Source organism: Bufo gargarizans, chromosome 7 (assembly GCF_014858855.1).
Source record: "Bufo gargarizans isolate SCDJY-AF-19 chromosome 7, ASM1485885v1, whole genome shotgun sequence".
NCBI lineage: Eukaryota > Metazoa > Chordata > Amphibia > Anura > Bufonidae > Bufo > Bufo gargarizans.
In genome coordinates, this window is record NC_058086.1 from 65,134,517 (window position 1) to 65,149,186 (window position 14,670).

At 47.9% G+C, this 14,670-nt stretch overlaps 1 protein-coding gene across 1 annotated transcript in view; it reads left to right on the plus strand.

The window, feature by feature from the left end:
• The first annotated feature begins 14,017 nt into the window (after positions 1-14,017).
• ACBD6 (acyl-CoA binding domain containing 6) overlaps positions 14,018-14,670 on the plus strand; it is an 87,819-nt gene continuing 87,166 nt past the window's right edge. Inside the window, exon 1 of the mRNA XM_044301333.1 lies at positions 14,018-14,363. Coding sequence (XP_044157268.1) covers positions 14,148-14,363 — 216 coding nt within the window. The 5' untranslated portion in view covers positions 14,018-14,147. The remainder of the gene's footprint in view (positions 14,364-14,670) is intronic.

The window sequence follows — 14,670 nt, forward strand, 5'->3', positions numbered from 1 at the left end:
ATGGTCACACCTGGGGATGGATTTCATTGTGGACCTCCCTGCATCCCGAGGCCATACGGTCATTCTCATGATTGTGGATCAGTTTTCCAAAATGTGCCACTGTGTTCCTCTCAAGAAGTTACCCTCTGCACGAGAGTTGGCCACGATTTTTGCCAGGGAGGTCTTCCGGTTGCACGGTTTGCCCAAGGAGATTGTGTCGGATTGGGGGAGTCAGTTTGTGTCCAGGTTCTGGCGCTCCTTTTGCTCCCAGTTGGGGATTCATCTCTCTTTCTCCTCGGCCTACCACCCTCAGTCCAATGGGGCCGCAGAACGATCCAATCAGGCCTTGGAGCAATTCCTTCGTTGCTATGTCTCCGATCACCAAGACAATTGGGTTGACCTCCTGCCTTGGGCTGAGTTTGCCAAGAACACGGCGGTGAACTCTTCCTCTGGGACGTCTCCCTTCATGGCCAATTATGGGTTCCAACCTGCCGTGTTACCGGAGGTATTCTCTCCCCAGGATATTCCGGCTGTGGAGGATCACCTTTCCGTCCTACGTGCTTCTTAGGTACAGATCCAGAGGTCCCTTGAGGTCTCTGCACAGCGCCAGAGACTCCAGGCTGATCGCAGACGAGCGCCCGCTCCTTCCTACCAGGTCGGAGACCGCGTATGGTTGTCCACCCGCAACCTCAACCTTCGAGTGCCCACTCCCAAGCTGGCGCCTCGCTTTGTTGGTCCCTTCCGAGTGCTTCGCAGGGTAAACCCGGTAGCCTATGCCCTTGCGCTTCCTCCTGGCATGCGGATCTCCAACGTGTTTCATGTCTCCCTGTTGAAGCCACTGGTGTGTAATCGTTTCACTTCCTCGGTTCCTCGGCCTCGTCTGGTCCAAGTGGGCAATCGTGAGGAGTATGAGGTGAGCAATATCCTGGACTCACGCCTGGTCCGCGGTCGGGTGCAGTTTTTGGTCCATTGGCGTGGTTATGGTCCAGAGGAGCGTTCCTGGGTTCCCTCCGCAGATGTCCATGCTCCTGCCTTGCTCCGAGCCTTCCACGCACGCTTCCCTCAGAGACCGTTCTTTACTCCGCGGAGGAGGGGCCCTTGAGGGGGAGGTACTGTCATGGTCTTACCTTCTTGCTGTTCTCCTTCGTTTGACATGTGCTGGCGGCCATCTTGGTTTCTGGGTTTCTTGTAGCCTCCCACCCTGCGGCTTCTCCTTCCCACTGGGAGATGCTGGATGCCTAGCTCATATATATAGGAGGTCTGTGGCTTCAGTTCCTTGCTTGGTCCTCCTGTGTTCACATGCTTCTAAGACTGCTGCTGCTTCTGGTTCCTGATCCTGGCTTCGTCTGACTACCCTGCTGGTTCCTGATCCAGGCTTCGTCTGACTACCCTGCTGGTTCCTGATCCAGGCTTCGTCTGACTACCCTGCTGGTTCCTGACCTCCGGCTTCGCAAGACCCTGCTTCGGTTTAGCCATCCGTTTGGACTTTTGCCTCACAGCTTGATTTCCAATAAAGCCTTCTTATTTCCACTTATCTCTTGTTGTACGTCTGGTTCATGGTTCCATGACAGTGAGGAGCATCTCAAAACAGAAAAACTGCACTGATAATACCAGGGCTGCCTTATCTGTGCAGTTTCCAAGGCTAGAAGGGGTGAAGGACCTGAGGTGACATCATGACCACGTGTGCACAGGTCCTGCACCTGGTTCAGCAGAAGTCACCAGCAAAACTACTCAATAATGGCTTGAGGAACATGACAAAGGGTTTAAGGTTGATATGGCCTCCAAATTCCCCAGATCTCTATCTGATTGAGCAAGTCCAACTCATGGATGCTACACCTCTCAACTGGCCTGAATTATGTGCCCAATGTATGGCACACGCTCCACAAAGTACCGGGGGCCTAATTACATGGGGAGTACAGAGCAGGGTTTCCAACCGTCCAGAAATTTCTGGACAGTCCGTAAAAAAAAGGTGACTTTTGTCCATGAAAAAAATTATAATACGGTAGAAGTGTCCGTGATATTTGAATCTGGTGGTACTTGATTAGATAATTTTGGTGGTATTTATCATCTTTTTACAGGTCCCAGTAAATCCTAGTAATGAGTTATTATCAATACAGTGAGGAACAGAAGTATTTGAACACCCTGCGATTTTGCAAGTTCTCCCCCTTAGAAATCATGGAGGGGTCTGAAATTCACATTGTAGGTGCATTCCCACTCTGAGAGACAGAATAAAAAAAAGAAATTCAGGAAATCACATTGTATGATTTTTAAAGAATGTATTTGTCTTGCACGGCTGAACATAAGTATTTGAACACCTGAGAAAATCAGTGTTAATATTTGGTACAGAAGCCTTTGTTTGCAATTACAGACGCTTCCTGTAGTTCTTGACCAGGTTTGCACACACTGCAACAGGGACTTTGGCCCACTCCTCCACACAGATCTCCTCTAGATCTGTCAGGTTTCGGGGCTGTCACTGAGCAACACAGAGTTTCAGCTCCCTCCAAAGATGCTCTATTGGATTTAGGTCTGGAGACTGGCTAGGCCACTCCAGAACCGTGATATGCTTCTTATGGAGCCAATCCCTGGTTATCCTGGCTGTGTGCTTCAGGTTGTTGTCATGTTAGAAGACCCAGCCACGACCCATCTTTAATGCTCTGCCTGAGGAAAGGAGGTTGTTGCTCAAAATCTCACAATAAATGGCCCCATTCATCCTCTCCTTAATACAGTGCAGTCATCCTGTCCCCTTCACAGAAAATCACCCCCAAAGCATGATGTTACCACCCCATGCTTCACAGTAGGGATGGTGTTCTTGGGATGCAACTCATCCTTTTTTTTCCCTCCAAACACAACGAGGGAATTTTAGACCAAAAAGTTCTACTTTGGTCTCATCTGACCACATGACTTTCTCCCATGCCTCCTCTGGATCATCCACATGGTCATTGGCAAACTTCAGACGGGCCTGGACATGTGATGACTTAAGCAGTGGAACCTTCCGTGCAATGCATGATTTGAAACCATGAAGGCGAAGTGTTCTACCGACAGTGACCTTTGAAACTGTGGTCCCAGCTCTCTTCATGTCATTGACCAGCTCGTCCCTTGTAGTTCTCGGGTGATTTCTCACCTTTCTTATTATTAGTGATACCCCACGAGGTGAGATCTTGCATGGAGCCCCAGTCCGATGGAGACTGACAGTCCTCTTTAGCCTCTTCCATTTTCTAATAATTGCTCCAACAGTTGATCTATTTTCACCAAGCTGCTTGGCAATTGCCCCGTAGCCCTTTCCAGCCTTGTGGAGGTCCACAATTCTGTCTCAGGTGTCTTTTGACAGCTCTTTGGTCTTGCCCATGGTAGTAGTTGGCGTCTGACTGACTGTGGGGTGGACAGGGGTCTTTAAAGAGCTCAAACAGGTGCTACTAAGTTAGATTAATGAGTGGAGTAGAGGTGGACTTTTTAAAGGCACAGTAAGGCTACTTTCACACTAGCGTTCGATCGGATCCGTTCTGAACGGATCCGATCATAATAATGCAGACGGAGGCTCCGTTCAGAACGGATCCGTCTGCATTATATTAGCATATAAAAGCTAAGTGTGAAAATAGCCTCGGACGGATCCGTCCAGACTTTCAATGTAAAGTCAATGGGGGACGGATCCGCTTGAAGACTGAGCCATATTGTGGCATCTTCAAACGGATCCGTCCCCATTGACTTACATTGTAAGTCTGGACGGATCCGCACGCCTCCGCACGGCCAGGCGGACACCCGAACGCTGCAAGCAGCGTTCAGCTGTCCGCCTGTCCGTGCGGAGGCGAGCGGAGCGGAGGCTGAACGCCGCCAGACTGATGCAGTCTGAGCGGATCCGCATCCATTCAGACTGCATCAGGGCTGGACGGAAGCGTTCGGGTCCGCTCGTGAGCCCCTTCAAGCGGAGCTCACGAGCGGACCGACGAACGCTAGTGTGAAAGTAGCCTAACAGGTCTTTGAGAGCCAGAATTCTTGCTGTTTCTCAGGTGTTCAAATACTTATGTTCAGCAGTGCAAGACAAATAAATTCTTTAAAAATCATACAATGTGATTTCCTTATTTTTTTATTTTTTTTATTCTGTCTCTCAGAGTGGGAATGCACCTACAATGTGAATTTCAGACCCCTCCATGATTTCTAAGTGGGAAAACTTGCAAAATCGCAGGGTGTTCAAATACTTCTGTTCCTCACTGTATATTGAGCGATAATCTCTTTAAAGCCGTTTGGGCGGCAGTGCGGCACAAGAGGGTATATACAGAATATTGGGCAGGGCTGACCAATGTAAGAATATTCCAGTAATCAGAATTAAGGTTGAGCGATTTAACTTCGGATGAGAAAATGGATCAGATTTTTTTTTTTTTTTTTTTTTTTTATCGGATTGTTTTTTTCCGATCTGGCCAGCCAAGACAAACAACGACTTGTTAAAATTTAGACCTGCATTTGCCCTTGGGATTTCCTTGTTCAGGTGGCTCCTTAGGTCAACCATGAGCCTGAAATCCCAACGACCAGCTGTCCTTCCTCCGGCACACTACTGGTTCAACAGTCGCCATTTTATTACAGGCAAGAAGTAGCTTTTTTATATGCAGCTTCATGTAGAACAATCTCACATGCCTACCGGTCACGTAAGGTTAAAGGCTTTTGCAAAGAGCGCGGCCGGTTTTGGGATAATTGGAGATCAATTAGTCTCCGCCAATAGGAAAGCCCCACAGCTCCCAGCCTGAAGCTCAATTTCCTCCTCTGTCTGGCTCCAGAGAGCAGAAGATCTACAGCTTATGAAGCCCCTTAATTGAGCTTAGAAGGGAACACCTGTAGTCCCTAATTACATTTCAAATCTGCACACCCCTGGCAGCATTTGTAGGTAGCTCTTATTCTTTTTGAGTATGGCTTGTCTACCCCTCGCTGACAGGTAAAGACTAGGGAGACAAAAGAAACAAAAGCGCAGAAATGGCATCCATAAGTGACCGGAAAAAAAGGACAGCAAGAAGGAATGTAAACAGGATTTATGGAAATACAAGAGTGCCCTCTGCTGGTAGTGGTTAGGAAATACAGATGGTTTTCTATAATGTTTTACTAAAATTTCTTTGAGATTTATTTTTCAATTATTTGATGAAAGATAACCAGACGTGTAAAGAATAGATTTTTTTTTTCTGAACTGCAGATTACATTATGTACTACTCTTCGTCCTTCTATAGTCGGCCCTGGCTGCCTGATCCCCAGAGCAGCGCCCATAACTATGCCCCTGCTCTGGGCTTTATAAGGCAATACAAATCACACATACCCAGGCCCTGGGCCTCAGTGTTCCTGCCATGGCTCCTGTGTAGTCCTGATCAATGGTTCCGATGCTTGTTCCATTTTAGTCGCTGATTTAGGCCTTGTTTACATTTCCGTTTTTCATTCACATGTGCTGTCCGCATTTTTTGCGGACAGCACATGTACCCATTAATTTAGATGTGTCTGTTCATATTTCAGTATTTTTTTTACTGACCAAGGGCCAGTAAAAAAAATTACAGAGGCATGCACTACTTTGATCTATGATGAGGACCAAGCACGCCCATTGAAGTCTATGGATCTGTGAAAATTACTGACACAGCACGGATGGCATCCGTGTTGTGCCCGTGTTGCGTCTGTTTTTTACTGAAGACTAAGGGTCCATTCACACAAAATGGGTTTGCATCCGTTCTGCAATTTTGCAGAACTGGTGCGGACCCATTCATCATTTTCAAAAGATGCACTTCCGTTCCGTGGCCCCGCAAAATAATTTAATAGATTTCTATTATAGTGCTGGCCATGTGTGGTCCGCAAAATGCGGAACGCACATGGCCGGTGTCCGTGTTTTGCGGATCTGCAATTTGCGGACCGCAAAACAGTTGCGGACATGTGAATGGACCCTAATAGTTTGGAAATTAATTTTCAGCTGAGCAACTTCTGTGAATTACGGATGACACGTGGATGGTAAAAACGGGCACACGGACCAACCACAGATCCTTCACAGACATTTTTACGGATGAAACACGTATGCTTTTTTTTCACTGACATGGAAATGTGGACGAGGCCTTACTTCTATTTTTGTCCAGCTTTGATAGACTTCTGTCTAAGGGGTTATCCAAATATTTTCTTTTTTTAGGTTCCCTCCCTTGGGACTTATTAAAAGTTGCTTACCGGGCCAGTGCTGCACTCCCGATCCAATTATATGCCCCTGGCACTTCCACGATCGCGTACCGTACATTGTCCATGTGATCCTAGCCTAGGTACAACCCACAGGTTCATTCTCATGCATGCGCTGTGGGTTATAACTAGGCTAGGATCACACGGACAATGTACGGCACGTGATCCTAGAAGTGGCATAAAACTGGACAGGGAGCGCAGCCCTGGCCAGTTAAGCAATTTTTAATAGGTACCAATAAGAAAGTTGTTAGGTTAACCCCTAAAAGTCACAGGCTAGATTCACATATGCGGCAGAATTTCTGTTTCAGTATAGGAACACTAAATTTGCCGGACACAAATGGCGCCAGACAGAACCACCAGATTATAATGGGATCCATTGGGATTCCATTATGGTATCCAACATCCAGCCGGACAAAATGCAGTGATAGTTTTTGCTACTTTTTTGCTGGAATCTGTGACTGAGGCTCTCTTAGGCCTCTTTCACACGGGCGTCATGTTTTTTGCCCGGATAAGAGGCGCGTGCGTTGCGGGAAAATGCGCGATTTTTCTGCGCGAGTGCAAAACATTGTAATGCGTTTTACACGCGCGTGAGAAAAATTGGCATGTTTGGGATCGGTGTTGTGCAGATTGTATTATTTTCCCTTATAACATGGTTATAAGGGAAAATAATAGCATTCTGAATACAGAATACATAGTACAATGGTGCTGGAGGGGTTAATAAAAAAATAAAAAATAATTTAACTCACCTTAATCCACTTGCTCGCACAGCCCGGCATCTCTTCTGTCTGTCTTCTGTGCTGTGTGCAGGAAAAAGACCTGTGGTGACGTCACTCCGGTCATCACATGGTCCATCACATGATCTTTTACCATGGTGATGGATCATGTGATGACCGGAGTGATGTCACCACAGGTCCTTTTCCTGCACACAGCACAGAAGAAGACAGAAGAGATGCCGGGCTGCGCGATCAAGTGAATTAAGGTGAGTTAAAAAAATGTTTTATTAATATATTTTTTTTAACCCCTCCAGCCCTATTGTACTATGCATTCTGTATTCAGAATGCTATTATTTTCCCTTATAACCATGTTATAAGGGAAAATAATAATGATCGGTTCTCCATCCCGATCGTCTCCTAGCAACCGCTTGCGGATGCGTGTGGTTTTCACGCAGCCCCATTCACTTTTATGGGGCCTGTGTTGCGTGAAAAACGCACAATATAGAGCATGCTGCGATTAAGGCCTCTTTCACACTTGCGTTGTCCGGATCCGGCGTGTACTCCACTTGCCGGAATTACACGCCAGATCCGGAAAAACGCAAGTGTACTGAAAGCATTTGAAGACAGATCCGTCTTCAAAATCCTTTCAGTGTTACTATGGCAGCCAGGACACTATTAAAGTCCTGGTTGCCATAGTAGTAGTGGGGAGCGGTATACTTACAGTCCGCGCGGCTCCCGGGGCGCTCCAGAGTGACGTCAGAGCGCCCCATGCACATGGATGACGTGCCATGTGATCACGTCATCCATGTGCGTGGGGCGCCCTGACGTCACTCTGGAGCGCCCCGGGAGGCGCACGGACGGTAAGTATGCTGCTCCCCCACTCCCCACTACACTTTACCATGGCTGCCAGGACTTTAGCGTCCTGGCAGCCATGGTAACCATTCAGAAAAAGCTAAACGTCGGATCTGGCAATGCGCCGAAACGACGTTTAGCTTAAGGCCGGATCCGGATCAATGCCTTTCAATGGGCATTAATTCCGGATCTGGCCTTGTGGCAAGTCTTCAGGATTTTTGGCCGGAGCAAAAAGCGCAGCATGCTGCGGTATTTTCTCCGGCCAAAAAACGTTCCGTTCTGGAACTTAAGACATCCTGATGCATCCTGAACGGATTTCACTCCATTCAGAATGCATTAGGATAAAACTGATCAGGATTCTTCCGGCATAGAGCCCCGACGACGGAACTCTATGCCAGAAGAAAAGAACGCAGGTGTGAAAGAGCCCTTAGACGCAACGCACAAGTGATGCGTGAAAATCACCGCTCATGTGCACAGCCCCATAGAAATGAATGGGTCCGGATTCAGTGCGGGTGCAATGCGTTCCCCTCACGCATTGCACCCGCGCGGAATACTCGCCCGTGTGAAAGGGGCCTTAGAGGATCACGCAGAGGATCTCATCATGGGAACGTTTCCGTTTGGTCCTCATGCATTCTGAATGGAAAGAGATCCATTCAGGATGCATCAGGACGTCTTCTGTTCTGTCAGCATTTCGTTTTGTGACCGGACACAAGCTGCGGTTTTGTGTGCAGTCATAAAAGCGGAAAAAAATGGATCCGGCACTGAAAACAATGTTTTAGGAGCCTAAAAAAACATATCTGTCACCCATTGACTTTCAATGTATTCAGTTCCGGATCCGTTTTTTTTCTATTTTGGTTTCACACAACCAGATCTCAATAACAGAATTAACAACGCAAGTGTAAAAGTAGCCATAACACAAAACCACAGGAGAAAAATGCCATAAAAAAAAACACATGCGGTAAAATACAGGTCAGAAAGAGATGAATAAATATAAAGCATTACATCCTCTTACCGATCCCCCATCACTGCAATCAACGATTGGCTGAGTGGGAAGTCCAAGCCATTTTCTGTGTGACGAAAAGTGAAGACTGGTGATGTTGCGTAGAGAGCTGACTGGTGAGGGTGCGGAACTGACTGGTGAGGGCTGGGGCGGATTGGGAACTAAAAGTGGCCCTGGAAAAAAACATAAAAGTGGCCCCATGTTGCAGGCTGGTCCAAATTGACAGAAGACAAGGCAACATATGTAGGCAGGGCCAGCAATACCATAATGCAGACCAATATACCGCCCCAGCTGTACCAAATACCAAAGTGCAGCAGAAAATACTGCCACCTGCATTGCCACCAGTATTGAACTATATTGCTGTCCTGACGATGTCAATAAAGTTGTATTCAGGAGGGCCCCTGCAGCTGCCGGCCAGGTGCATAGGAGAGAATAGGATCATTGTGTACCCAGCTGGCTGCTGTGAGGAGGACTTGAGTGGCCCTCCTAGGCATCGGCCCACCGGGAAACTTCCCAGTAGGGTCTCTGGCCAATCCGCCTCTGGGTGAGGGTGTGTAAAGCTTTTTTTCATTATTTTCTTCTCCATTTTTGGGAACTGTGCATAAGAGTCGCTGGCTGGTTGCCTCAGAGCAGGGCCGTAGCTATAGGGGGTGCAGAGGTAGCAGTCGCTATCGGGCCCAGGAGCCTGATGGAGCCCAAAGACCCTTGTGCCACATAAGGAGACACCGGTATTATAGAAAGTGCATTCTGGTCAAGTTACACTTCTGGCTGGAGGGAAGGGGTAAGGTCAAGAATTTAGCATGGGGCGGGGGGTGCCATTTCAATTTTTGCCTCGGGCAGCACGAAGGCAATGTGCTCCCCTGGTCACATAGCACTGAGGGAAGGGGGGCCCAAGCTGAACTTTTGCAGCAGGGCCCATCAGCCTTTATCCACGCCCCAGCCTCAGAGTTTATTTGCACCTCTCCATACCCCTATGTGAGAATGGGCAGGAGTGTATGCAAGGACAACCACTTTAACCCCTTAGTAAATTGGGCCATACATGTACGTTATATGTGTGCGTGGGCCTATGGAGCAGACTGAGTAGCTGGGCCCGCTCCATACACGGCGGGTGCCAGGTGTGTTAACATCATTTTATTTATCCCAACCATAACCATCAGCATTTCTTCTCTATTAGATATCAGAAGACTAAGCTAATAATTTTTATAAAATTTGCACATGACGAGTAATCTGTTGTAGGTTAAAAGATGACTTTGGTCAATGAGAAAAGCGGAGCGGAGTCACGTGGGCATCACGGAAATTAGTGGGGGTCATTTATTAAAGATCATCTGGCATAAAGCTAGTCGCAAAGGGAATTTTATTGGCTATTTTAACATCCGTGTGACAATATTTTGTGGCAAAATTTGCCGTATACTACGTCAGGGGTGAACCTAGCCTTTTTGCTGCCTGAGGCGAAAACTGAAATGGCGCCACCCCAATGCCAATTTCTTAACCTAACCTCTTTGCCACAATGAAAGCGCTCATTGCCCGTGGCCCTTCCGCTGCCCCCCTCTTGCCCCTACCTGGTGCTGCCTGAGGTGATCGCCTCACCTGGCCTCATTGTGGTGCACCCCTGACGGCAGAACGAAGACTGGTGTAAAAATCTGTCTAAGGCTACATGCACACGACCATTGTGTGTTTTGAGGTCCGCAATTTGCGAAACGGCACGGACAGCCTTTATTATAACTGCCTATTCTTGCCCGCAAAGCGCGGACAAGAATAGGACAGGTTATATTCTTTTTGCGGGGCCACGGAACGGAGCAACGGATGCGGACAGCACACGGAGTGCTGTCCACATCTTTTGTGGCCCCATTGAAATGAATTGGTCGGCTCAGACGCGGAACAAAACAACGGCCATGTGCATGAGGCCTTAGTAAATGTCCCCCAGTATGTTTGACCCCAAGACCATATGGAAAATGTGGAAGATTCGATTATCCTATGAACCTGAACGGGGCTTGCAGAAATCCATGGGGCTTGCAGCGAAAGCAATTCCATTCAGATGTGTGCAACTCATTTTCAGCTGCAGGAACCTACCCCAAGGCCACCTGCACGCGTTGCAGAATACGTACGTTTTTTTTCTGTGCGGAAAAACCGCAGCGTATTACAGTACCAGCAAACCGTATGAGATTACACAAATCTCGCGTACACTTTGCAGATGTTTTCCATGAAGAAATTGACCTGCATTGCGGGTTTCAAATGTAAAGGCACAGTGGCGTACAAAGAGAAGTAAGGGCCCCATAGCAAGGATCAAACCAGGCCTCCCCCCCACACACAGGACTGAAGGATTTCTGCCTTTCAGTGATGATTTATACGAGTGGATTACTGTACAGCGGCACGAAGCGCACGGCATCATAGCGACCAAATACACAGTGCGCGCCTGCACTCAGTAAGACGGCAGGCCGGGTTTTCATGGACCGTGGCTCGTGAAAATCCACGTATGTGTGAATGAGGCCTAAGACTGGGCCCCATAGCAGTCGCATGGTCTGCCGCTATGGTAGTTACGCCCCTGTAAAGGTATGACAACTATGTTTGTGGGTTTTAGCCGCAGATTTCATCCTTTTCAATGAAAAGGTGAGATCGGCAGAAAAAAAAAAACGCATCTAATCCGCACAACAATTGTGGATTTTGGTGCGGATATGGTGCAGAAATGCACATAAATCCTAAAGGAAATTTGTGCGGATCTTATGTACAATCACCTGCACTTGTGTGCAGGTGACCTAAGGCTACGTTTACATTCTGTCTGGATTTTTCGGATAGAAAATCTGCAGTGTTACAGTAGCAGCAAAAAGGTTCAAATTTTACCAAATCTCAGCTATAGGGCTCATGCACACAACAATATGAATGAGTCCGCATCTGTTCCGCAATTTTGCAAAACGGGTGCGGACCTATTCATTTCAATGGGGCAGCAAAAGATGTGGACAGCACACCGTGTGCTGTCCGAATCCGTAGTTCCATTCTGCGGCCCCGCAAAAAAATATAGAGCAGGTTCTATCCTTGTCTGCAATTTGCAGACCGCAAAACACGCTGCGGTGGTGTGAATGAGCCCATATACTGTAGAAAAAAATGAGGGCAGAAATTATTCCACAGGGCAAATCTTCAGCATGTCAATTTATGTTTATGGATTTCACCCTTTGCAATTCAGGCCTATTGCACACGAACGTGTGCGCTCCGTGGCCGTATTGCGGATCCGCAATACACGGGCACCGTTCCGTGTGCATTCCACATCACAGATGCAGACCCATTCACTTCAATGGGTCCGCAAATCCGGAGATGCGGAATGGTGCGGAACGGAAGCATGGAACGGAACTCTACGAAAGCACTACAGAGTTCCGCAAAAAGATAGAACATGTCCTATCTTTTTGCGAAATGGCCGGATCGCTGGCCCACGGACGGTGTTTCGTGCATTGCGCCCCCGCATCTTGAGGGCCACAGCACGTCCACGGGGCGCACACGTTCGTGTGCAGGAGGCCTCAGAGTAGAAATAACTGCTGAAAATCCACAGCCAAATCTGCATGAAACTCGTCTTGCTGTGGATTTGTGGCAAAATCTCCCGCAGATTTCTTCAGCTCAGTTTCCATCCCATGTACCCTAATCAGACAGAACACATAAAAACAATGGGGGTCATTTATCAAACTGGTGTATAGTAATACCGGCTTAGTTGCCCATAGCAACCAATCAGATTCCTCCGTCCATTTTGGACAACTCCTTTGGAAAATGAAAGGAGGAATCTGATTGGTTGCTATAGGCAACTAAGGCAGTTCTACTTTACACCAGTTTGATAAATGACCCGATCTATTTCTTTTTAAAGGCTGGCGTCACATAGAGGTTATTTTTATTTTTATTTTTTTTGCATTTTGCTTTTTTTAGTGCTTCTTTGCGCTGCAGTTTTTAGCCATGTATTTTAGGCAAAAAAAAAACAGTTCCAGATGTTTCATGGACGCCTACGGGAAATATTAGATGCAGGACAAACATGCACTTTTTGTTGTGATGTTTTTTTCATCTCTGAGGTGTGTTTTTGGGGGTCAGTGGTGTTTTTTTTTCTAATCGAGTCAAGTGCTGATACTGGTGTTTTTTTCCCCTCATTCCCTGGCATTTTTCTACCACAGACCCCCATTGCTTTTTTTGTCTACCCCAGGCCTGTTTTCACCTTCCTGATCAGACATGTGTCACATTATGGGGTAATAACTTTGAAACGCTTTTACTAAGGCCTCTTGCACACGAACGTTGTGTGCCCATGGCGGCTCCGCAATATACGGGCACCGTATGCACTCCACGGGTACCCGTGTGCACTCCAAGCCTTATCCAAGCCATTCTGAGATAGTTTTCTCGTGACACATTGTACTTCATGACAGTGGTAAATTTGAGTTGATGTGTTTTACCTTTATTTATAAAAAAAAATCTAAATTTTATCAAATTTTCTCTGCTTTTAAAACAGATAGTGATACCTCATAAAATATTTATTATTTAACATTCCCCATATGTCTACTTTATGTTGGCGTCATTTTGTAAATGTCATTTAATTTTTTAGGACGTTAGAAGGCTTAGACGGTCGTGTGAATGAGTCCTAAAACAACAGGCACCCGGGGTCTATGGCATTGGCAGGCGCCATCTTTCAAGACCCTAAATTCATGAAGCATGTTGGGAAGGGGTTAACTGTAAGTATAGTCTCCAGAATTTTTTCTTATGTCGCCCGATTAAAGGGGTTGTCCCATCTCAGACATTGATGGCCTATCGCTTGAATTTACCCTCAATGTCACATAAGTGCGGGTCTCACTTCTCGGACCCGATCCTGTTCCTAGAACGGGACCCCTGAAGTGAAGGAGAGCACACCGGGCATGCACGGCCACCCTCCATTCCCTGCTATGGCTCTGCTATAGTCAGACCTCCCATAGCGGTGAATGGAGAGGTGGCAGCGCTTGTGCAGTGTGGTCTCCTTCATTTTGGCACATGGCACTGTTAAAAGTAGGTCCCTGAGGTGGGACTGGCACCTATCTCACACTGGAGCATATCCTAGCAATTATATGCCATCAGTGTCTGGGATGGGATAGCCCCTTTGAAAGCAATGGCTGTCATGCGTTCGTTACAAACAGAAGCCATGACACTAGTGTGAACAGAGCCGTACAATGAGGCAGGCAGACATTAGCCTTCAGTATACACCTTTGGTACTGCACTTTACACTCTGCGCTCTACTGCGCATGCCCAATTAGGCGCCCTCCGCGCAAGATCAGTAGGGAACACTTTTCGTGCGCATGCGCATTGTTTGCTGGCAGTTTTAAAACGTCAGGACGTCAGCCGGAGCGTCCTCGTTGTGTGGAGACCCCGGGGCTGTGACCGGAGCTCGGTGCCGGCGGCCGGCTATGTACAGAGAGCTGCTGTGAGTCCCAGACATGGCGTCCCCTGAAGTGGTTGACGATTCGAGCTCTGGAGAGGCCTGTTCTGGGGGGTACGGAGAGCTCGGGGACTTCCTTCTGGAAGAGAGGGCCGAGGAAGAGGAGGACGAGGAGCTGCGCTGTCACTTTGAGCAGGCGGCACAGCATGCCCAGAAACTGGCCCATGTGGCGACCACCCAGCAGCTGCTCTACCTGTATGCCAGGTACAAGCAGGTAATGTCAGCCGGTGCATCCCCCTCCCCACCTGCATCCTTCTCCCTGTGACCCAGTGACAACCCATGGTCTATAATAAATACAAAAATAAGCCTCCTCCAGCAGGGCCTGGCAAGGGGGTAGGAGTTTGTCCTGTCAGCAGGGCATGCGTGTGTGTGTGTGTGTAGGGGGGGTCCTGTCAGCAGGGCATGCGCGTGTGTGTGTAGGGGGGTCCTGTCAGCAGGGCATGCGCGCGTGTGTGTAGAAGGGGTCCTGTCAGCAGGGCATGCGTGTGTGTGTAGGGGGGTCCTGTCAGCAGGGCATGCGC